This window comes from Neoarius graeffei, chromosome 24 (genome assembly GCF_027579695.1).
Source record: "Neoarius graeffei isolate fNeoGra1 chromosome 24, fNeoGra1.pri, whole genome shotgun sequence".
Lineage (NCBI taxonomy): Eukaryota > Metazoa > Chordata > Actinopteri > Siluriformes > Ariidae > Neoarius > Neoarius graeffei.
In genome coordinates this window covers 49,866,242-49,892,148 of record NC_083592.1, presented here as the reverse complement: position 1 = coordinate 49,892,148, position 25,907 = coordinate 49,866,242, and the positions used below count along the sequence as shown (strand labels likewise).

Here is a 25,907-nt window from a genome sequence, read left to right as displayed (position 1 = left end):
TGCTATAGCAGCGACAAAATAGCGATCAAAAATGCGTTCCAATATTTAATAAAATGAGATGAATAGAATTTTGATGATAAAAAAATGTGCCTTCAGTGCGCCTTGAAGTCGTTATGCAGCCTGATAATAATCATGACTCATGTTTTATTTCAGCGATTGGAATCATCGTAAATTTGTATCGCTATTTATCAGCACACGATATATTGTTGCATGCCTACCACTGAACATTTCAAATCTCATCTCTACTTCTGTTATGCAAACGCAAACTGCAGTATCTGCATATTTTGTGAAATTGAGTAATTACCTTTTATTGTTTTTTCCCAGTGAGGGGAAAACATATAAAATGCCGTTTATCTCAGTTCAGTGATTCTGCAGAGACTGCAGTTTGCCTTTGCACGGCAGACTTATCCCCAGATTACTCGTCATCTAATCAGCAGATTTATTTATTTAAAAAAAAAAAGTCAAATTTTTTTAATACCTGCTTTGCTCCATACAGCCATCTGCCATGGTGGACGAGGCGACCTGTGCTGCGTGTGATTTTAATAAACCTGGAGCTACCTGCCAGCGGAGGATGGCCTGGCAGTGGAGAGGAGAGATCAGTGAGTGACCTTTTTTTTTTTTTTAATCTGTTGTTGAAGAATGTTTCTTTCAATTATATTGAACAGGGCTCTACAGTAACTTTTGAAACCACTTGTCCTGTCGGGCAAGTTGAAAGGAAATTTACTTGTCCGAATGTGAAGTTGACTTGTCCGAAGAAAAATTTGAGAAAAAAACCCCCACAAATAAACTATTTGTAATTAAACTAATTTCACCAGAATTACTTTAACACAAAAATCTATTCACTGCAGAAAAAAATTGGACTCCATCAATCATTAATTTATGAGAAATTGAAAACCAGAAAATTTAAATTAGACAGTATATTTTCATTTTTAAATTATTAAATTTGAATATATATCCTCCACTGATTAATTGTTGTTGTCTAATTATTCAGTGTGGCTCCTGTATGGTATTTAATGGTTGCGATGAAAGTTGCGGTGTTTTTTAGGTTTTTGTCGCGATTACATTGCGGGAGGAAGTGAAAGTTGCGAGAAATTGTTGCGATTTTCTCTTTTTGTGATTAAAATTGAGTGATATGTTAAATATTAAGTTATTACTGAAAAACTATTGATTAAAAAAACAAAGACACTGAGAAATGGTCCTATAAACATCTTTACCAATATAAAAGATTACCAGGACTACAAAAATGCAGAAAAATAGGCTTTACTTATCCAAATGCACCTGTTGGTTCAAAAGTTAAAGTGCACAGAACCTCACAGCACAACATGAAGTTACCTTCAAATATAATACAACCCCGATTCCAAAAAAGTCGGGACAAAGTACAAATTGTAAATAAAAACGGAATGCAACAATTTACAAATCTCAAAAACTGATATTGTATTCACAATATAACATAGACAACATATCAAATGTCGAAAGTGAGACATTTTGAAATTTCATGACAAATATTGGCTCATTTGAAATTTCATGACAGCAACACATCTCAAAAAAGTTGGGACAGGGGCAATAAGAGGCTGGAAAAGTTAAAGGTACAAAAAAGGAACAGCTGGAGGACCAAATTGCAACTCATTAGGTCAATTGGCAATAGGTCATTAACATGACTGGGTATAAAAAGAGCATCTTGGAGTGGCAGCGGCTCTCAGAAGTAAAGATGGGAAGAGGATCACCAATCCCCCTAATTCTGCGCTGACAAATAGTGGAGCAATATCAGAAAGGAGTTCGACAGTGTAAAATTGCAAAGAGTTTGAACATATCATCATCTACAGTGCATATCATCATCAAAAGATTCAGAGAATCTGGAAGAATCTCTGTGCGTAAGGGTCAAGGCCGGAAAACCATACTGGGTGCCCGTGATCTTCGGGCCCTTAGACGGCACTGCATCACATACAGGCATGCTTCTGTATTGGAAATCACAAAATGGGCTCAGGAATATTTCCAGAGAACATTATCTGTGAACACAATTCACCGTGCCATCCGCCGTTGCCAGCTAAAACTCTATAGTTCAAAGAAGAAGCCGTATCTAAACACGATCCAGAAGCGCAGACGTCTTCTCTGGGCCAAGGCTCATTTAAAATGGACTGTGGCAAAGTGGAAAACTGTTCTGTGGTCAGACGAATCAAAATTTGAAGTTCTTTATGGAAATCAGGGACGCCGTGTCATTCGGACTAAAGAGGAGAAGGACGACCCAAGTTGTTATCAGCGCTCAGTTCAGAAGCCTGCATCTCTGATGGTATGGGGTTGCATTAGTGCGTGTGGCATGGGCAGCTTACACATCTGGAAAGACACCATCAATGCTGAAAGGTATATCCAGGTTCTAGAGCAACATATGCTCCCATCCAGACGACGTCTCTTTCAGGGAAGACCTTGCATTTTCCAACATGACAATGCCAAACCACATACTGCATCAATTACAGCATCATGGCTGTGTAGAAGAAGGGTCCGGGTACTGAACTGGCCAGCCTGCAGTCCAGATCTTTCACCCATAGAAAACATTTGGCGCATCATAAAACGGAAGATACGACAAAAAAGACCTAAGACAGTTGAGCAACTAGAATCCTACATTAGCCAAGAATGGGTTAACATTCCTATCCCTAAACTTGAGCAACTTGTCTCCTCAGTCCCCAGACGTTTACAGACTGTTGTAAAGAGAAAAGGGGATGTCTCACAGTGGTAAACATGGCCTTGTCCCAACTTTTTTGAGATGTGTTGTTGTCATGAAATTTAAAATCACCTCATTTTTCTCTTTAAATGATACATTTTCTCAGTTTAAACATTTGATATGTCATCTATGTTCTATTCTGAATAAAATATGGAATTTTGAAACTTCCACATCATTGCATTCCGTTTTTATTTACAATTTGTACTTTGTCCCAACTTTTTTGGAATCGGGGTTGTATAAATGCCTCGGCTTTCATGTAAGAAAAAAAACTATTAATACTAGTACTGTGTGCAGACAGTCTCTCCTGAAGACTAAATTAAACAATAATTATAAACTAATAAAATAAATGGCTCAGGCTTCATAGAAGAAAAAAAACAATTTGAACAGAATCTCACAGTATGATGCTGAAGCTGCCTAAACAGTGGAAAATAAAATACCATTTTGGCAAAAATGTTGGCATCCATTAATTTCTTGTATTAAGTAAAAAATAATGTAAAGTGCGCACAGTCCTTCACTGTAAACATAACACACTTTCAGTAACAGAATTTAAGCCTACAGAAACACTGACTCGCACATGCTGCTTCTCTTGAACGGAAACACGGAAGTAAGGCGGAAGGTAGTTTGTCGACGTCACCTCAAGACGACGCCAACGATTGGTCAGATTTGCAGGAAAGTTGCGGTGATTGGATATAACTGTAACACCGCCCTGAATTCGCGGGGATTGGTTGAATTTGCGTTGAAGTTGCAAATCGCAACATCGCGAAATCCTGGAGGGTCTGGTAAACGACTGTTTACTTTTCAGCTCAAGTACACGAAGCGGTATTGGCCGGTTTCACAAGCAGAATATTGCGCACGCGCACATCGCTCTTTCCAAAGAGAAACATCCAGTGATTCATCAAAACAATATGTCGAGTGAGATGCTTCGGAAATCGTGTGAATAAACTGATAAATTTGATACGTAACCCGAATATTGGCGTATTTTGGCACTTGTCCAATCGGACAAGTAACTGAGACGATGAACTTGTCCGACATAAAGTATCACTTGTCGCGGACAACCGTTAATGTCAAGCCCTGTTGAACTCATAATATATTAGTTGAAGTCAGAGGTTTACATACAGTGACATGAACGTCGTCTTGGATATGAAGGTCGTGGCAATATTTGGGCTTTCAGTAATTTCTCTGAACTGTTCTTTTTCTGTGGCAGAATGATTGTACAGCGTACAGCTTTAATTTAAAAAAAAAAAGCCACAAGAATTTGATGGTTCTTTGGGTTTTCTGAAATCAACACAGTGTCAAAACTATACATACAGCACACCTAATATTTGGGTAAAATGTCTCTTTGCAAGATTCACCTTGACCAAACATTTTTGTTTACCATGAACAAGCTTCTGGCAGAATTCTGGTTGGATATTTCACGACTCTTCATGGTTGAATTGGTAGAGTTCAATTAAATTTGCTTTTTTTCTTGGTATGGACTTGACTTATAAGTACGATCCATATATTTTCAATCGGGTTGAAGTCAGGACTTGTTTTAAGCTTAATGTTCGCCTGCTTTATCCTCCACAACCAGCTCTGATGCGTGTTTGGGTTCACTGTCCTGTTGTAACTCCCAAGTCGTGTTCAAGTTTCTGATGGTTTATGCTGAAGAATTCTGAGGTCGTCCTCCTTCTTCATTATTCCATCCACTTTGTGCAATGAACCACTGGCAGCAAAACAGCCCCAGAGCATGATGATCCTACCACCACCACCAGCTGGTACAGTGTCCCTCTGTACATGGCGGTCATTGTGGCCAAGCAACTCAATCTTTGTCTCATCTGACCATACAGCTTTCCTCCAGAAGGCTTTTTCTTTGTCCGTGTGGTCAGCTTCAAACTTTAGTTAAGCTTGAAGGTGTCAATTTTGGAGCAGGGGGTTATTTCTTGTATAGCAGCCTCTTCGTCCATGGTGATCTGAACTGTAGACAGTGATCCATCAGCTTCTAATTCATAGCAGGGCTGTGCCATGGTGGTTCCCAGGTTGTTCCTGACCATCCAAACCAATTTCCTTTCAGCCGAGGGTGATAGTTTGGGTTTTCTTGAAGCAAAGTGGCTTGGCAAAATGACTACACCTCACAATAACTTGGATACAATTGTTTGAACTAGGGGTCGACCGATAATCGGCCTGGCCGATATATCGGGCCGATATTCTGCATTTTTAGGGTTATCGGTATCGGCCATAATTTCCACCGATATGCCGATAACATGCCTTTTGGCAGCCATTTCGTTCCTAACGCGACTGTCACTGCACGGCCTTTCCTGCACTCGCCTCTCCAAGTTCAAGAACACGGTCCCACCCACCACAACATCTGATTTGTTTGGTACAAGCGATATAGCCAATCAACACGCGTAGCTAACCGCTGTGAACTGTTTCAAGCCGCCCCCTCACTCCGACTTCCGTTCTCTGAACAGACTCTTAAAGGAGCAGCCGCTCCTTTTAACATGCAGAGCTTTAACTGTGCTTCCTTCACTACAATATATTCCTCCTAAATTGGGAATATTAGGCTTGGGCATTAAAAGCATTAGAATGTAGATGGTTACTTGTTAAGTTGTTACATAATAGGGAGTGATAGCCTACTTTATGTTTGATTTTACTTTTTAAAAAATGCTGCAGGCAGCTCCCTACACTTGATTTGTTATTTAAAAACTACTTGAAGTTGGTAAGTCTTACTTAGTTCTTAGTGTCAAAGAATCCAGAGTGTATTTTCATTTATTTTCCACTGAAAATGGTGAGCTGTAATATAGTAGAGAGTGATTTTTTTTTTTATTGGTGAATATTTATTTATTTTATTTCTCATTTTATTCTAACTAATGTTTGACTTTATTGTACAAATGCTGCTGGCATCTCCCTGCACAAAATTTCATGTTCAATTTTACAATTAAACATACATTTCATGGATATGAAGGTCTGTGTCAGTGCGTGCTATGTTTAATTTCATGTGAATTATAATGTTTACATTTATCGGTTGCACATATCGGTTATCGGCATCCCAATTCCATAATAATCGGTATCGGTATCGGCCCTGAAAAAAACATATCGGTCGATCCCTAGTTTGAACCGATCTTGGAATTTGCAGTTGTTTAGAAATGGCTCCAAGAGACATTCCGGAGTTGTGTATATCTGCGATCCTCTTTCCCAGATCTGCACTGAGCTCCTTGGACTTTCCCATTTTACTGGGTGTTGGTCAATCCAATGAGTGCTGTAAACAAACCCTTTTTTATAAAGGCACAGAGAAGCTACCAGCAGGAGTCAATCATGATCACTAACAGGAAGTTAAGAGACCTCGGCCTTGGCAAGATAACACACACAAGCACATGAATGATGATTGGTCAGAGTCAAACTGGTCGTGTTGCCAATCTCCCGACCAAGACACAGCAGGAATTTATGGCACTGTGTTCATCTAATCTGACAAGGTGACCATCATGAACGACAAAAATATCATGATGTCTGATCCCGTTGTCTTACAGTCATAATAATCTGACTGATCACTCAATCGGAATAAAATATGCAGACGGGTCCAAAAGACCACACTGAAGATCTGTTTTGTTTTTAATTAAAAATTGGAAATAAACAAGAAGTTTTTGAATTTTAAACTATTGCAAACAAAGAAAGCGAGTATTCAGTATTTAAAATTTTGAACTGTATTCTGAAGTTTACATCAGTGATTTTTAACTTGGATTACTCATAATAATATGGTGCAGTTAAATTATCAGGTTATTGGCTCATCCGGCCGACAGTTGAGTTTATGCCATCATGTGTTGTCCGTCGTCTGCACTTCACGGAAATCACTTCTTCTCTCTCAATTCTTGACTGATTTTTATTCGTTTTGGCAGGAAGGTGGGTCTGCCTGGGGTGTATATAGATAGCTTCTACCCAAATTTGCATAATTGCAATTACTAATGAAGATATGGAGTAATTAATCAATCCCTAACGAGCAGCTTCCACACAAATCGCTTCTTCTCCCTCAATTCTTCACCGATTTTGATTCTTTTTGGCGTGAAGGTAGGGGGACCTAGGGTGCATAAAACTTCTACACAGATTTGCTTAATTACAATTATTAATGAAGTTATGGATGAATTAAGCCTTAATGCCTTAAGCAGTTCAACAAAAATCGCTTCTTCTTGGTCAATTCCTCACCGTTTTGGATTCTTTCTGGCAAATAGGTCGGTATTCCTAGGGTCGATATATAGCTTGTATATAGCTTACAACAGGGCTTTTCAAAGTGTGGGGCGCGCCTCCCCTGGGGGGCGCCAGAGTTCTTCGGGTGGGCGCAACGTGAGGAAACATGAACCAGAATAAGTTACTATTGCGGACATTTAGCGAACTTCAGCTAGCCTTTGCCAGAGAGAAAATGGATCGATTTTTAGTACCTAAAGCTACAGTGAGTGAGGAGACGGAGTCTGGGCCAAGCAAAAAACCAGACCCTCCAGGATTTCGCGATGTTGCGATTTGCAACTTCAACGCAAATTCAACCAATCCCCGCGAATTCAGGGTGGTGTTGCAGTTATATCCAATCACCGCAACTTTCCCGCAAATTTGACCAATCATTGGCGTCGTCTTGAGGTGACGTCGACAAACTAACTTCCGCCTTACTTCCGTGTATATGGTACGTTCAAGAGAAGCAGCATGTGCGCAGTGTTGCCAGATTAGGGGGTTTTAAGTGCATTTTGGCGGGTTTTGAACATATTTTGGACTGGAAAACGTCAGCAGTATCTGGCAACACTGCATGTGCGAGTCAGTGTTTATATAGGCTTAAATTCTGTTACTGAAAGTGTGTTATGTTTACAGTGAAGGACTGTGTGCATTTTACATTATTTTTTTACTTAATACAAGAAATTAATGGATGCCAACATTTTTGCCAAAATGGTATTTTATTTTCCATTGTTTAGGCAGCTTCAGCATCATACTGTGAGATTCTGTTCAAATTGTTTTTTTTTCTTCTATGAAGCCTGAGCCATTTATTTTATTAGTTTATAATTATTGTTTAATTTAGTCTTCAGGAGAGACTGCCTGCACACAGTACTAGTATTAATAGTTTTTTTCTTACATGAAAGCTGAGGCATTTATATTATATTTTAAGGTAACTTCATGTTGTGCTGTGAGGTTCTCTGCACTTTAACTTTTGAACTAACAGGTGCATTTGGATAAGTAAAGCCTATTTTTCTGCAATCTTGTAGTCCTGGTAATCTTTTATATTGGTAAAGTTGTTTATAGGGCCATTTCTCAGTGTCTTTGTTTTTTTAATCAATAGTTTTTCAGTAATAACTTTTTAATATTTAACACATCACTCAATTTTAATCACAAAGAGAGAAAATTGCAACAATTTCTCGCAACTTTCACTTCCTCCCGCAATGTAATTGCAACAAAACTTAAACACCGCAACTTTCATCGCAATTTTTTGGAAAAAACCCCACAAAATCAGACATTTTAGCCTGCAACAATCACAAAAAAGGCCCGCGAAATCCTGGGGGGACTGAAAAAAGAAGGAAGTATGGCCACGATTATTTAAAGTTTGGATTTTCATGGACTGGATCTGAAGATGCTCCACTGCCACAGTGTGTTGTCTGCCAAGAGGTGCTAGCTAACAATGCTATGAGATGTTTAAAATGTGTAAAACAAGATGTTTTAAAAAGAAAAGCACAGATGTGTAAAATGTGTAAAAAAAAGATGTTTTAAAAAGCACAGATGTTTAAAATGTGTAAAAGAAAAAAATTAAAATGTGTACAACAATCATTTTTTAAAAATATGAATGGAGCATTAAGTATAGCAACAACAAAAATTGTAAGGGGGGGCGCTGTTGTTTATTTGCTCTCTGAGGGGGGGCTGACTCTCCCACACTTTGAAAACCCCTGGCTTACAACATTTGTTGCACAAGGTGGCCCACTTCAGATCGTTCCTTCTGGACTAGACGGGGCCGGAGTGAGCTACACCGTCATCGACAGTCTCGTTACATTTTCTAAATAAAAAGCAAAAAAAGATTTTTTGCTCAGATTTGTGGTCCTTATCAGAAACATCTCCATCTCAACCAGTTGGAGCTGATTTCGATGAAAGAGGCAGATGATCTGTTTAATTACCAGTTAAACAGAAGAATAATCAATTTATAAGTAATTTTTCCATCCTTTTATGTCCCCGTCCCCCCCCCCCCCCCCACACACACACACACACACACAGTGATTTTGTGTATTACATCACAAAACATTTCCAGTAGCCTTGCTTGTGTGTAGAACTGTGTGGATGTTATAAGGCCAAATAAAAAAAAATAGTGTGTTTCCTGTAACTCGACCGACCGAGAATTTCGGCGGCGAAATTGCTGACCGTAAAGTTTTTATTACAAATTTCCCTCGATATTTTAGTGTAAGCGGCGTTAGTTTGTCATAATTTTTTGTTTCAACGCATTCAAGTTGTGAAAGAAACGATAAAAAGTAAAATGTTTCGCCACTTCTATCAGCCCTCCTCCATAAACATGGAAGCGCACTTGTATACTGAAGGAGGAAGGCAAAACTGAGCCGAGCCGCCATTTTGAATCCTCATTCAAGGCTGTAATGCAAATTGCTTCTTGTTCAGTATATAAGTGCACTTCCATGGCAGGGAAAAACACTACATTTTACCGCCTATGTAGTCTCCTATTTATACAAATAGGAGTCATTCAGGATTCAGCCATGTTTTTGCTCGGTGTTTTTGCTCGACCCAAGTTCTACAGTAGGCTAGGCTAGGCCGGCTGCTTTTAATGGAAGTGGCCTAGCCTCGGACGTTATTTTCACGTTATTTCTTGATAAGGTGTTTTCACGTTATTACATGAAAATATCATGAAATAACTTGATAATTTCGTATCATGAAATTATGTGATATGTTATTACATGATAAATATATTGTAAAAACGTGATAACTTTGTTAACAATATCTTTTCACGTAATTACGTGATTCTAAGCCAATTTTTTTGAGTGTGGCAGCAATACGCTTCCGTAGATCATAACTCAAACTCTTGCGATATTTTTTTTTATTCGTTTAAAGATTTAAAACACTTTTATTTTATTATGATGTGTGGTATAAAGGATTCTATGCCAAAATACTATTTTGTAAGATGTTTACTTGTGTTAATTTTTTCGAACAAAATAAAAAAAAATTAAGAAAAAAAAACTTTTTCCTACCTACCGACCTTATTTTAGTATTTCATGTTACCGGAAACACACGATCTTTTTTTTTTTTGGCCTAAATTATTTTTATTATTATTTTTAGCGAGTGCGTTTTCTGGAACACTCAGTATAAAGCGTGTAACCTCTTTTTTTCTTGCTCCTGTCAGTGCCGGCGAGTCGTAGTGAGTTCCACCGAATTCAGCAGCAGTTGGAGTCTGAGAAGTTCCCTCCTCTGTTTCCGAACGGAAAACCACGTGCCTTCCACGAGCTCAACAGAGAGGAACAGGCTCGGCACGAAAAGAAACGTCTGGGAGGTGACCTTTCATAAAATCCTGCTTAATTCTATAGCAATGAAACCGGAATTAATTGTAATCATTGATACCACTTTGGTCTTGTGCCTTGCATAAGTATTCACCCCCGCTCTCCACATTTTGTAGTGTTATAACCTGGAGCTCTGATGGACTTGGGATTTTTACCCTTTGATTTAATGTCTAACATTTTAAAGATGCAAAACGCTGTGTTTTCTTGTACAAATTTAAAAAAAAAAAAAGGACAAACCGTATCGGTTGTATAAAAATCCTGTCTGGTTCAAAAGCATGGCGTTTGTGGTTTGGGGGCGAATACTTTTGCACAAGGTTGGATGATACGACCGTCTAATTGTAATAAGTGATGTCACAACACACTGTTTGTTTAGTGAGCTTGTATTTGGCGTGTGTTTGTCCCCAGACTACTGTCGAAGGGCCTATAAGAAAGTGCACTTGACGAGGCTGGAAGAGAGAGTCACGACTATATGTCAGAGAGAGAATTCCTTCTACGTGGACACGGTTCGAGCGTTCCGAGATCGCCGCTATGAGTTTAAAGGCCTGCATAAGGTGCTGGGTTCAATCCTGAACAACACAAACGGACATTGTTGATTCTTTTTACTCGGTAGACGTTCTATTGGAACTAGGTACTTTGATAATTGAGAGAAACCTGAGCGAGGTAAAACGTTATTCGAGTCGGTACAGGCTTGTCTTGTACCTACTCTTTCGGGTTCATGTGTGTTGGATATTTCTAATTTCTACGACTTAAATACGACTCTTGGTTTGGTGTACAGTGGTGCTTGAAAGTTTGTGAACCCTTTAGAATTTTCTGTATTTCTGCATAAATATGACCGAAAACAACATCAGATCATCAGATTCGACCATTCTTTGGTAGAACGACTTGTGTGCTTAGGGTCGTTGTCTTGCTGCATGACCCACCTTCTCTTGAGATTCAGTTCATGGACAGATGTCCTGACATTTTCCTTTAGAATTCGCTGGTATAATTCAGAATTCATTGTTCCATCAATGATGGCAAGCCGTCCTGGCCCAGATGCAGCAAAACAGGCCCAAACCATGATACTACCATCACCATGTTTCACAGATGGCATAAGGTTCTTATGCTGGAATGCAGTGTTTTCCTTTCTCCAAACATAACGCTTCTCATTTAAACCAAAAAGTTCTATTTTGGTCTGATCCGTCCACAAAACATCTTTCCAGTAGCCTTCTGGCTTGTCCATGTGTTCTTTAGCAAACTGCAGACGGGCAGCAATGTTCTTTTTGGAGAGCAGTGGCTTTCTCCTTGCAATCCTGCCGTGCACACCATTGTTGTTCAGTGTTCTCCTGATGTTGGACTCATGAACCTTAACATTAGCCAATGTGAGAGAGGCCTTCAGTTGCTTAGAAGTTACCCTGGAGTCCTTTGTGACCTCGCCGACTGTTACGCACCTTGCTCTTGGAGTGATCTTTGTTGGTCGACCACTCCTGGGGAGGGTAACAATGGTCTTGAATTTCCTCCATTTGTACACAATCTGTCTGACTGTGGATTGGTGGAGTCCAAACTCTTTAGACATGGTTTTGTAACCTTTTCCAGCCTGATGAGCATCAACAACGCTTTTTCTGAGGTCCTCAGAAATCTCCTTTTGTTCATGCCATGATACACTTCCACAAACATGTGTTGTGAAGATCAGACTTTGATAGATCCCTGTTCTTTAAATAAAACAGGGTGCCCACTCACACCTGATTGTCATCCCATTGATTGAAAACACCTGACTCTAATTTCACCTTCAAATTAACTGCTAATCCTAGAGGTTCACATACTTTTGCCACTCGCAGATATGTAGTATTGGATCATTTTCCTCAATAAATAAATGACCAAGTATAATATTTTTGTCTCATTTGTTTAACTGGGTTCTCTTTATCTACTTTTAGGACTTGTGTGAAAATCTGATGATGTTTTAGGTCATATTTATGCAGAAATATAGAAAATTCTAAAGGGTTCACAAACTTTCAAGCACCACTGTGTATATATACTTTGTGCATATATGTGTCGACTAGAAGGCACTCGGAGAGTGCAGACCTCCGCCGAAGACTATATACTACTCTTTTTTTTTTTTTCTTTTTTTTTTTTTTTTAATAATCTGCAACTGCAACCACTCAATATATTTCCAAAATAAATGACACTTACGTGCCTACATGTGTATCCCGGAGGATTACTGGTACCCGTGAATGTGGATTGTGATACGGAGTTGTCGTGTTTCTACATTGGCTATGTTTCGTCACTGTTGAAATCTTGAACTTGAGTCTCTCGGGGGCGGTTTTTGTTTTAATGATGTGGTAATGCTGGCCTATCAATTTATGATATTCAAATACAGACCATGCAACACCAGTTTATGAGGAGAAGGAGGCGGGGCATATCGCAGAGATGCCAATCACTACGATTCGTGCGTAGTCACTACATTTTTGACAGTAGCACTACGAGGCTACGACCATCTATTCAGTTTATATGGGATTCATACGATTTTAGCATGGATGCGGTTCGAAACGCGTGAATCTATAAGGGTTCACGATATTTTGCCGGTGTTCGGTACATTTGAGGCCAATTATCGCTTGATAATTCAATATTTTGACTGTATTTATGGTCAAAGTTTGCTTCGATGGGCGCCGCCATCTTTGTTGACAAGCATTCTGCGCATGCGCGAATTAATTATCGATGCCGCGATGGAATGTCGAGTAGCCCATGTCACTAGGTATTGAGGTTTTTCACCTGACATCGCAGGGTCACGTGACGCCCCGGTGTCCTCCATTTTGAAGGTCGAGCTAGCTAATGTCAACAACATACTAGCTAGCATGTTACTGTAGCAATGTTTACGTTCAGTCATTTGGATGACTGTTAAAACCTTTCAGTCTCAAGTTTTTCCTTTACTGTATTTACTAGTTTACTGTAATTATGACCCGGCAGCTATTTACACCGGATCCAGTGTAAATAGCTGCCGGAGCGCGCTCCGGCTTGCTCCCCCTCAAATTAAGCAGCGCGCTCCGTCTTGCTCCCGGAGTGCTCCGGCCGAGGTTCCAGAGCGCACTCCGGCTTGCTCCCCCTCAAATTAAGCAGGGCGCGGAGCAAGCCGGAGCGCGCTGCTTAATTTGAGGGGGAGCAAGCCGGAGCACGCTCTGGCAGCTATTTACACTGGATCCGGTGTAAATAGCTGCCGGGTCATAATTACAGTAAACTAGTAAATACAGTAAAGGAAAAACTTGAGACTGAAAGGTTTTAACAGTCATCCAAATGACTGAACGTAAACATTGCTACAGTAACATACTAGCTACTATGTTGTTGACATTAGCTAGTGCTAACAGCTAGCTGCTAGTGTACTGCTACAACACAGACACCGACCCTAATAATACAGTTCTTGGTCATTGCCTGGTAACAGCAAATTTATAACGGGCCATGTCTCAACAGACTAAGAAGTTATTTCAATGACATTTAATGACATTTTGTTTATCCTGAGGACCGAAAGTAAATGAAAATGTGAACAAACCTTAGCTGTAATAAGATGGCGACCACCGGCTCCAGGGACGACCCGCTGATGTAGGCATGTTACCCAGCCTGACACAAAATATTTGTAGGCGTCCAAACTCTTATACGCTTTCAGATCAATACCTGTGTATGGCGATGGGTTTTTAACGACATAGGTATACAGATCATGTGGGCCGAAGTCAGGTAAAGACGAGGGCTTCGTGTACTTCCGTACGTCAGTGAACAATCCTGGTGGAAGCAGGTAAACGTCGTTCTCTAAGCCTGCTAACCTCAATTTTTGCAAATACCTCTCCCTCTGCTCGCCCTGTAAATGCCCTACGTCGCTGGATAGTGAAGGTGTTTTCTGCATCTCGCTCCTTTTTCTTTTGTTTTTCGTTTGTCGCCTTCCTCGCATTCAAACTGATTCGAGCCGTGACGTCCAAAATGGCAGCCTAACGATGCATCACATGACTTGGTCACGTGGGTGAAAAACCTCAATTGAGGGGCTGTCTGTCGGGGTGTTGTAACCTCACAAACTATCGCTCAAAACATGAAATCAGGGTTGTCGTCCACCCAAAACACCGTGTTCCGAATATGCAATGAACATTTCACGATATATTCGCAAAAAGAAACGAAAAACTGTTGGAACTGAAACAAACAGTCGTCTTCTGAAGTAAATCAATCAGAACTGAATAAGTAATCTGACTTGATATTGATGAGATTAAAAGTGAAAGGAAGTTGATAAAAATTAAAAGTAATCAAAGTGACTTGATATTAATCATGGGAATAAAAAGGAAATGGACATGTTCCAGTACAACTATTTGAGTATTTGCTAATTGAGTGTTCCAGTGTGTTATCTATAAATATTGAAGGTATGTAATCTGCATTTGTGTAGTAAAGTTAACAGAGATGCCTACTAGTACGGATTGGCCGTATTTTGTACGGAAAAGTTACGTAAATACGATGTTACGGCAAACAGTGTTATTCTGTACGGAATTATTATAAAGTCTTGGGGGCGTCGTGGCTCAGGTGGATAAGGCGCCATACCATAAATCCGGGGACCCGGGTTTGATTCCGACCCGAGGTCATTTCCCGATCCCTCCCCGTCTCTCTCTCCCGCTCATTTCCTGTCTCTACACTGTCCTATCCAATAATAAAGCTGAAAAAAAGCCCAAAAAAAATCTTTAAAAAAAAAATAAAATCTTAAATTCCAGTGAGTTGTTTTTAAATGTCCAAGCGACTTTTTCAATCCATGCGCGATTCACGGCTATTTATTTATTTTGACGACAACCGCACATGCTGTGTGTGACATGCGCAGATTCCGCACATTTGTTCGCGCTATTTTCGATACGGTAGGATGGCCGTGCATTACACCCAGTCAAAAGGGCAATGGATACGCGCACTGCAAACTGTGTAGAACTGACATTAACATCACTCATGGTGGTCGCGATGACTGCACGCGGCATGTCAACTCCCAAAAAAAAAAAAAACATATGGAGTATGCTGAAATGGCGAGTCAGGCGGAAAGTAAATCTGGGGGTATCCAGCAGTTTTTTACGAAATCTGTGGATGAAAAGACACGGAACGTGACGCGTGCTGAAGCGGTGATGGTTGACCTGTGCTTGGAGTTGAACTTGCCGATTAGTGCCATGAAATGTGAGTTAAACTTATTCAGTTTCTTTTTACATGTCTGATTTTTATTCACTGAAATATCAAACACTGGCTGTACTTCTTTAATTCAAAGTCTTTTCAGTGTTGCAAGTGCAAATGTACATGTAGTATGATCAAAAACAGAATTTTATGATTAGTGCTGTTGGGATTGTGGCAAAAAATTGATCATTCCACTGTTTTAAACCAGGGCTTTGAACCGGTTCAAGGAACGAAAACGAAAACCGGGAACTTTTTCTATTTGACATGGAACAGAAACGAAACCAGAAACTTTATTATTTTTTATGTTCCGGAACAGAAACGCTTATTAAAAATAATGGTAACCGGTTAATACCGGTTTTTATTTCGTTCCTCAAAGTTTCTGTAGCCTATACAAATAGTCATTCTTCTCCTGCGCAAGTTTCTATGACCCGCTGGGGTTCACTTCCTGTGTGACGTTCGCTGATTGAATGGAGAGAGCGGGAAGGTGGACTGCTATCACGTCTCCATTACTGAGCGTCTGAGCAAAGAAGAGCCTGAACGATGCAACCTCCCTATTGGCTGTTTGTAAAAATGTATCAGTTGTTGCCCTTCCCACGGGAATCATCGCGCGCTCGAGAGACGAGACCTGACGAGTTAGTTCGTTGGTAGCAGAACAAAATGTCTGGACACAAATCGGGTTTTCAGAAAAGGAAAGAAAATAAACGGAGGGTCGAAAATACAAAACGAGTTTTAAGGTAGGACAAATGGTTAGTTTTCTGAGGCAGCCCGCCGTGGCTGCAGGCTTTCAGTTGCGTCATTGAATGGTTACTTTTCTGAGGCAGCCCGCCGTGGCTGCCTGCAGGCTGATTTATTATAGCCCATTTAGTTAAAATAGTTGATATAAAATGTTTATAGTTATAGTTATGTGATGGTTGTCCTGATTTAGACTGGGTTTTTTTTGGGGGGGGGGGTTGCACGATGTTGCACCCGGGTCCAGATTAGGGCAGAACCGGCCCTGGCTACATTTCAGCTGTAGTTTATGAATGTATGTACTTGCATAGATGTGTACTTCCAATATGGCGCCTAACAAAATCTCGCGGTGCGGTGACGTCATGCGGTAGCCCTCTATAGGGCCTGACTAGCCTTTGGTAACACACTAAACGAATTATCTTTCATTTTTGGCACTTTTTCTGTTTGTGTAGATGGGAAGACATACTGAGAATCCAAATCACCAACATTTGAAATAATAATTGTTTTGAATTATTTCTTGTCTTATTTAATGAAGGTTGTAATAGAATTAGCCTACATTTGGCTTAAGCTGGATGAGACAGAGACATAATTTTATAGCCATTTGTTAAACAGCTGACAGGGAACGTAATTAACCGTTCCGGGAACGAAATTTTTTTGTTCTAACCGGTTCGGGAACGTCTATTTAATGGTGGAACCCAAAACCGGAAACGTTAAAATTCCGTTTCTGTTCAGAACGAACCAATAGGAAAAAAATTCTGGTTCAAAGCCCTGTTTTAAATACAATTATAAATGTCATTTTATTCAGTGTCTCTTCTGAAGCATTATGCTGGAGTATTTATATATTGGGACATTAAGATAACAATGTCAGACTCTCTTTGGCATGAAATAAGAAATTTTTTTTAAATTTTATTAGAATCCGTTAACAGGTAGAACATTTTGCCAGGCAATATAATATAATACTTTTGAGGAGTTACAGTCAATACCAATGATTGGTAGCCAACCGTAATGTCTGCAAACAGGGAACACTATTGTATTTATAAAAATGTGATATATTGTATGCTCGAGAAATTTGTTGAGTGGAAATTCAGTTGAGATGGCTGCTCGCGTTTTGTTTATTCAATTCACACAAAACAGTTCTTTTTAATAATTAAAATGTTAAACATATTGGTATATACACCTCTTTATAATGGAAATGCGCATAAATTAATGTTACTGAAAGTCATTCCAGAATACTGAAAAATGTTTTCAAGAATACTGAAATTCAAAATTTGGGGTAGGCATCTCTGAGTTAAGAAAATAAACTCAACAAAAATAAAAACTTTACACTCGTTTCAAAGTCAATAATTTGAACATTTTGGAAAATAGGTTTGAAATAACGATTGTATTCAATTATCTTGTCATTAAAGATGCTATAGCATACAGATCATGTTTGTCATGGAATCGGTTCCACCGGAAATGCGACGACAATGTCCATGATCAAAAACTGTGAGTCACAACTTAATGAAATCATGTCAATATCGGGTGTGTCCTCCATGGGCGTTCACAACTGCGATACAACGTCTCCTCATGGATTGGATGATGCGTCTGAACACAGCTTGGGGAATGCGCTGCCATATTTGTACCAACATGGCACCAAGCTCCTGCAAGTTCTGTGGAGGGTTCCAGTGGTTCCTGTGGTGCCAGTTTGATGGAGACGTGTCTGGAGATTATGGATGGTCTGTCGACTGCATCCCATAACCCTCGCAACGTCAGTGACGGATGTTCCCGTATTCAGCATGCCAATGGCACGTTCACGCTGAATGTTTGACAGTCGTGGCATTGCAAATTAACGAATAATTAACCATAAAACCTTGTTTTTCTGAGATGACACTCTACTCTGCTACCGTGAGATCAATTGCACGTGTATCAATAGGTCACGTCACTTGTGTCACGTGGAAACGTGATTTTAGCGTGCAGTGCTCTCGCACGTGCTACCGTACGTAGGCCCGACCAGTAGAATGAATGTGTGACGTAATGCCCTTGACAATGCATTTAACCATAATCACAACAAGAACTCTTTCAAGAAAAGTTTCTGAACACTATTTGAAAAATAATGAGTGTCAAGTTTTTATTTTTGCTGAGTATAATATTCTGTTTGAAAGTTGATTGTATACAAATGACCAGAGAAGTCTTTACTTTGTGTGAATGTGGTGAGTTAGGAGTATCACTCATGAGAAAATCATGAGTGATTGTGGTTTATTTTTCAGATAATTGAAAAAAAAAAACTAGTGCTGTCAAGCGATTAAAATATTTAATCGCGATTAATGTCGCGACAGTCATAGTTAACTCGCGATTAATCGCAATTTAATCGCACATTTTTGTCACATAAAAAAACATTGTAATTCTCTTATCAGCATAAAAAAGTGAATGGGCTTGCTTTGTACCAATGTTTTTTTTTTATTTTTTTTTATTGCAAAGCATGACACGTCTTGACACAGCCACTGCAAAGTGAAACCAAAGCTGAGCACCGGCGCGGGGCTAGCAAGAGAACCATGAGTGAAATGATCTACTGTTTGAGTTAGTCTACAACTCTAATCAGAGAGATAGGTTACACAGTGACGGTAGGCTTGACGTGCTTGATTCTAATATAAAGTACACTATTATATTAAGTTTAAGTTGTTCGTTGCTAAATATTGCATTGAATCTGATCTTTACTGTTTCAGCTCACTTAACACATTTTGTACTTTTACACTTTCTGCCTGTTGATGCGTCGCACTGTCCAATCAGAGGCGGCCAAATTTGCATATTACAGGAAGGATTTCTGGGATAGCATTGAGTTTACAGTTCAGAGGGATCTGGCTTCTTTAGACGCTGTCTTCTTAAAACTGAATGAATATTTAAAAAGAGCCAAATGAGCCAGTCTTTTGAACGGCTCTTTTCAAAGAACGGATCACAAAGATGCGGATCCCATCAAAGAGCCATAAATCCCATCTCTACTAGCGCGCCCTGCCCGCGCTGGTTCTTTGGGGAGGGCAGAGGACTCTGGCTGTGCGGGGCGTGGCATTACAGTCTAGCTGCTATCGGTTTTTTTGCAAAGTCTTTGTTCCAAGTTCCTGGCAGTTTCAAAAGCTTATGAAAAACCTACATCATGTCACAGAGCGTTAATCTCGCGATAAAAAAATTATCGCCGTTAAAATTGAGTCAAGTTAACGCGTTAACGCGACATTTTTGACAGCACTAAAAAAAACAAATCAACAATTTTCTCCCCCCAAAACCAACATGTCCCAGTTCATTTTCGTCACCTGTATTCACTCAGAATGGCCCTAAAAAAGCACCAATTTCCAAAATTTTTGCTCCGCTCGTATGCGTGTGTCACTACACATTGGTTTCACAAAAGGTTGGCATCTCTGATATCGGGTTGGAATTGTTTACAATTGGCGTATTTGTAGTCCTGGGTTTATATGGTCAGTTTATTTATTTATTTTTAAATCCTCCGCTGGCCGAAAGGCCCGAAGGGGGATTATGTCGTGGCGATGTCCGTCCTGAGAAGGGTACTCATCTTCTGAAATCAACTCCTCTTACAATTTTTGGAGGAATTTCACGAAACTTGGCAGGATTCTTTCACTACGTTCACACTGCAAGGCTTAATGCTCAATTCCGATTTTTTTGTGAAATCCGATATTTTTTTTGTGAGGTCGTTCACATATGCGACTTGTATGTGATCCTGAGTATGAACGAAAAGCGACCTAAAAGTGTTCCGCAGGCGCGTTGCAGGATACGACGACGTCACACGCAGTGAGCATGGCCAGTGTTTACGGAAGTAACCTAAAGTTTCCTGTGTATGACAGTAGCCAGCATTGGGTACCTGGCGATGATGCAGTTGTTGTTGCGACGGAGCCAGAACATGCACAATAGCCTGATGTTAAGGAGGAGGTTGAGAAGGAAGAGGGCAAGGGTTTTGGCTCAGGCGTTCTGCGGGGTAGTGACTGCAACCTCCGTTCAAAGGAACATCAAAGCCATGTTGTTGTAACTTTTTTTGAGAGACCCGCCGCCTACTTCAGCGCAGAATAGTGACGTTTGTGGCTTGTTGATGACGTGTAAGTCGGATGAATGCGACCTGGCGGTTCAGACTGAAGTCGCATATGAAAAGAGCGGATAGGGATCGGAATTAGGACCACATATCCAAACGGCCTGGGTCGGATTTGAAAAAATCGGATCTGCGTCGTTCATATCGTCAATAAAAGATCGGATACAGGTCACATGGGCGAAAAAATCGGATTTGAGTCACTTCAGCCTGTAGTGTGAACGTAGTGTTTTGTTATTTGTTGTCAGTAATACGCATAATGCAATTTTGTTCAATTCAGTCGCATTTTACTAGAGCTATGGCACAGTTGCCAGCAAGGGATATTGTGCTCTCAGAGCACTCTTGTTGTTGTTGTTGTTGTTGTTGTTTTTTTTCCTCCTCTCTAAATAATTTTCTCTCTCTTTCGTTAGGTGTGGAAGAAGAAGCTGTCTGTGGCTCAGGAGAACGGTGACGCGGCGGAAGTGAAGCGCTGTAAGAATATGGAGATCCTTTACGACTCCCTGCAGCTCGCACATAAATGCATCCTCAATTCCTTCTACGGTTACGTCATGAGAAAAGGGTGCGCCAAAACTTTCGAGGCTTTGTCGCTGCTCAGTCTCAATTCCTTACAACGGTTTTCTCAAAAGTAGAGCAGTGTGACTCTGATTGGTCTTTGGTCGAGTCTTAATTTATATTAAACCGTATTCTTATAAATAAATACATTTTGGAATGATGTTTGATTGACTGTGAGTATTGATTGATTGTTGCGTTGTTTAAAACGATGTGCGTCTGTAGAGCGAGATGGTACTCCATGGAAATGGCCGGCATTGTGTGTCACACCGGAGCCAACATCATCACACAGGCCAGAGAGCTGATCGAACAGATCGGGTGAGTTTCCGATCGTCACAGCGACAGCTTTACTCTCGAGCTGCACAATCAATCAGATGTTCATTCAAATCTTCAAATCCCTCAGTGAATTTGGATAAAGTCAGGGGTCAATATTGACTCAAGTGTGTTAAATCATGACTCCTGTGTTTATATGCACAGTGCTGAGCGTAAACGAGTGCACCCCCTTTGAAAAGTAATATTTTCAGCAATATCTCAATGAACACAAACGATTTCCAAAATGTTGACAAGACAAAGTTTGATATAACATCTGTTTAACTTATAACGTGAAAGTAAGGTTAATAATATAATCAGGGCTTTGAACCAGAATTTTTTTCCTATTGGTTCGTTCCGAACAGAAACGGAATTTTAACGTTTCCGGTTTTGGGTTCCACCATTAAATAGACGTTCCCGAACCGGTTAGAACAAAAAAATTTCGTTCCCGGAACGGTTAATTACGTTCCCTGTCAGCTGTTTAACAAATGGCTATAAAATTATGTCTCTGTCTCATCCGGCTTAAGCCAAATGTAGGCTAATTCTATTACAACCTTCATTAAATAAGACAAGAAATAATTCAAAACAATTATTATTTCAAATGTTGGCGATTTGGATTCTCAGTATGTCTTCCCATCTACACAAACAGAAAAAGTGCCAAAAAAGAAAGATAATTCGTTTAGTGTGTTACCAAAGGCTAGTCAGGCCCTATTGAGGTATTTCACTCACGTGACCAAGTCATGTGATGCTGCCATTTTGGACGGCACGGCTCGAATCAGTTTGAATGCGAGGAAGGCGACAAACGAAAAACATAAAAGAAAAAGGAGTTTTTTCACCAAAAAACCCCTATGGAGAAAAAATCCAGGACCGTGACGTCGCCCGGTAGGACGCAGCCGGGGCCCCACCCTGGAGCCAGGCCCGGGGTTGGGGCTCGTATGCGAGCGCTTGGTGGTCGGGCCTTTGCCCATGGGGCCCGGCCGGGCTCAGCCCGAAGAGGCGACGTGGGCCCGACCTCCTGTGGGTTCACCACCCACAGAGGTAGCAGTAGGGGTTTGGTGCAGTGTGGACTGGGTGGCAGTCGAAGGCAGGGGCCTCGACGACCTGACCCCCGGACACAGCGGCTGGCTGTTGGGACATGGAATGTCACTTCGCTGGGGGGGAAGGAGCCTGAGCTTGTGCGGGAGGTTGAGAGGTACCGGCTAGAGATAGTCGGGCTCACCTCCACGCACAGCTTGGGCTCTGGAACCCAGCTCCTCGAGAGGGGCTGGACTTTCCACTTCTCTGGAGTCGCCCATGGTGAGCGGCGGCGGGCTGGTGTGGGCTTCCTTATAGCTCCCCAGCTCAGCCGCCATGTGTTGGAGTTTACCCCAGTGAACGAGAGGGTCGCCTCTCTGCGCCTTCGGATTGGGGAGAGGGCTCTTGCTGTTGTTTGTGCCTACGGGCCAAATAGCAGTATAGAGTATCCGGCCTTCTTGGAGTCCCTGGGAGAGGTACTGAGGGGTGCTCAGACTGGGGACTCCATTGTGCTACTGGGGGACTTCAATGCTCACGTGGGCGATGACAGTGACACCTGGAGGGGCGTGGTTGGGAGGAACGGCCTCCCCGATCTGAACCCGAGTGGTGTTTTGTTATTGGACTTCTGTGCTAGTCACAGTTTGTCCATAACGAACACCATGTTCGAGCATAGGGGTGTCCATAAGTGCACGTGGCACCAGGACACCTTAGGTCGGAGGTCGATGATCGACTTTGTAGTCGTGTCATCTGATCTCCGACCCTATGTCTTGGACACTCGGGTGAAGAGAGGGGCTGAGTTGTCAACTGATCACCACCTGGTGGTGAGTTGGATCCGCTGGCGGAGGAGGAAGCTGGACAGACCTGGCAGGCCCAAACGTATGGTGAGGGTCTGCTGGGAACGTCTGGCCGAGCACTCTGTTGGGGAGGTCTTTAACTCCCACCTCCGGGAGAGCTTTTCCCAGCTTCCGAGGGAGGCGGGGGACATTGAGTCTGAGTGGACCATGTTCTCTACCTCCATTGTGGACGCAGCTGTTCGGAGCTGTGGCCGCAAGGTCTCCGGTGCCTGTCGTGGCGGCAATCCCCGAACCCGGTGGTGGACACCGGAAGTAAGGGATGCCGTCAAGCTGAAGAAGGAGTCCTATCGGGCCATGTTGACCTCCGGGACTCCTGAGGCAGCCGACGGGTATCGGCAGGCCAGGCGTGCTGCAGCTCGGGCAGTTGCGGAGGCAAAAACTCGGAACTGGGAGGAGTTCGGGGAGGCCATGGAGAAGGACTATCGGTCGGCCTCGAAGAAATTCTGGCAAACCGTCCGGCGCCTCAGGAGGGGGAAGCAGTACTCTGCCAACACTGTTTACAGTGCGGGTGGGGAGCTGTTGACCTCGACTGGGGACATTGTCGGGCGGTGGAAGGAATACTTTGAGGATCTCCTCAATCCCACCGTCATGTCTTCCACTGAGGAGACTGAGGCTGATGACTCAGAGGTGGACTCGTCCATTACCCAAGCCGAAGTCACTGAGGTGGTTTGCAAGCTCCTCGGTGGCAAGGCACCGGGGGTGGATGAGATCCGCCCTGAGTATCTCAAGTCTCTGGATGTTGTGGGGCTGTCTTGGTTGACACGCCTCTGCAACATCGCGTGGCGGTCGGGGACAGTGCCTCTGGAGTGGCAGACTGGGGTGGTGGTCCCTCTTTTTAAGAAAGGGGACCGGAGAGTGTGCTCCAATTATAGGGGAATCACACTTCTCAGCCTCCCAGGGAAAGTTTACTCCAGGGTACTGGAGAGGAGAATTCGACCGATAGTCGAACCTCGGATCCAGGAGGAACAATGCGGTTTTCGTCCTGGTCGCGGAACACTGGACCAGCTCTATACCCTTCATAGGGTGCTCGAGGGTTCATGGGAGTTTGCCCAACCAGTCCACATGTGCTTTGTGGATCTGGAGAAGGCATTCGACCGTGTCCCCCGTGGTATTCTGTGGGGGGTGCTTCGGGAGTATGGGGTTCGGGGCTCTTTGCTAAGGGCTGTCCGGTCCCTGTACGAACGGAGCAGGAGTCTGGTTCGCATTGCCGGCAGTAAGTCAGACCTGTTCCCAGTGCATGTTGGACTCCGTCAGGGCTGCCCTTTGTCACCGGTTCTGTTCATAATTTTTATGGACAGAATTTCTAGGCGCAGCCAGGGGCCGGAAGGAATCCTGTTTGGGAACCACAGGATTTCATCTCTGCTTTTTGCGGATGATGTTGTCCTGTTGGCTTCTTCAAACCAGGACCTTCAGCATGCACTGGGGCGGTTTGCAGTCGAGTGTGAAGCGGCTGGGATGAGAATCAGCACCTCCAAGTCCGAGGCCATGGTTCTCGACCGGAAAAGGGTGGCTTGCCCTCTCCAGGTTGGTGGAGAAGTCCTGCCTCAAGTGGAGGAGTTTAAGTATCTCGGGATCTTGTTCACGAGTGAGGGAAGGATGGAGCGTGAGATCGACAGGCGGATCGGTGCAGCCTCCGCAGTGATGCGGTCGCTTTACCGGTCCGTCGTGGTGAAGAAGGAGCTGAGCCAAAAGGCGAAGCTCTCAATTTACCGGTCGATCTACGTTCCGACTCTCACCTATGGTCATGAGCTTTGGGTAATGACAGAAAGAACAAGATCGCGGATACAAGCGGCTGAAATGAGTTTCCTTCGCAGGGTGGCTGGGCGCTCCCTTAGAGATAGGGTGAGAAGCACAGTCACTCGGGAGGAGCTCGGAGTAGAGCCGCTGCTCCTCCACATCGAGAGGAACCAGCTGAGGTGGCTCGGGCATCTTTTTCGGATGCCTCCTGGACGCCTCCCTGGGGAGGTGTTCCAGGCATGTCCCCCCGGGAGGAGGCCCCGGGGAAGACCCAGGACACGCTGGAGGGACTATGTCTCTCGGCTGGCCTGGGAACGCCTCGGTGTTCTTCCCGAGGAGCTGGCCGAGGTGTCTGGGGAAAGGGAAGTTTGGGCTTCCATGCTTAGACTGCTGCCTCCGCGACCCGGTCCTGGATAAGCGGAAGAAGACGAGACGAGAAAAAGGAGCGAGATGCAGAAAACACCTTCACTATCCAGCGACGTAGGGCATTTACAGGGCGAGCAGAGGGAGAGGTATTTGCAAAGATTGAGGTTAGCAGGCTTAGAGAACGACGTTTACCTGCTTCCACCAGGATTGTTCACTGACCGCTAAGGTTTGTTCACATTTTCATTTACTTTCGGTCCTCAGGATAAACAAAATGTTATTAAATGTCATTGAAATAACTTCTTAGTCTGTTGAGCCATGGCCCGTTATAAGTTTTTCCTTTACTGTATTTACTAGTTTACTGAGCGCGCTCCAGGGCTGGCCGGGGCGGGCTAGCTAGCTAGCGCTCCGGGGCTAGCTAGCGCTCCGGGGCTGGCCGGGGCTAGCTGGCGCTCCGGGGCTGGCCGGGGCTAGCTGGCGCTCCGGGGCTGGCCGGCGCTGGCTAGCGCTCCGGGGCTGGCCGGCGCTGGCTAGCGCTCCGGGGCTGGCCGGCGCTGGCTAGCGCTCTGGGGCTGGCTGGCTCAGTAAACTAGTAAATACAGTAAAGGAAAAACTTGAGACTGAAAGGTTTTAACAGTCATCCAAATGACTGAACGTAAACGTTGCTATAGCAACATACTAGGTACTATGATGTTGACATTAGCTAGCTTGCCGTCCAAAATGGTGGACACCGGGGCGTCACGTGACCCTGTGACGTCAGGTGAAATACCTCAATACAGGGCTTTCCACAAGCGCCGGCTGCCGACCATACAGCCGGCACACAATTAAGTCCAGCTGGCTACTTTAATGACTATTATTTTTGTAGCCCACAGGTTCTAAATATTAATTTTCGATTTTAATAAAATTAAATGTTTATCTAACGGACTGACAATAATGTC

General features: G+C 42.7%; 1 protein-coding gene across 1 annotated transcript in view; it reads left to right on the top strand.

The window, feature by feature from the left end:
- The window catches only part of pole (polymerase (DNA directed), epsilon), a 155,198-nt gene that overhangs the window by 35,314 nt on the left and 93,977 nt on the right, over positions 1–25,907 (top strand). The window contains exons 18-22 of the mRNA XM_060907428.1: positions 497–599; positions 10,053–10,199; positions 10,612–10,757; positions 20,554–20,702; positions 20,918–21,010. Of these exons, the coding sequence (XP_060763411.1) occupies positions 497–599; positions 10,053–10,199; positions 10,612–10,757; positions 20,554–20,702; positions 20,918–21,010 (638 nt within the window). The remainder of the gene's footprint in view (positions 1–496; positions 600–10,052; positions 10,200–10,611; positions 10,758–20,553; positions 20,703–20,917; positions 21,011–25,907) is intronic.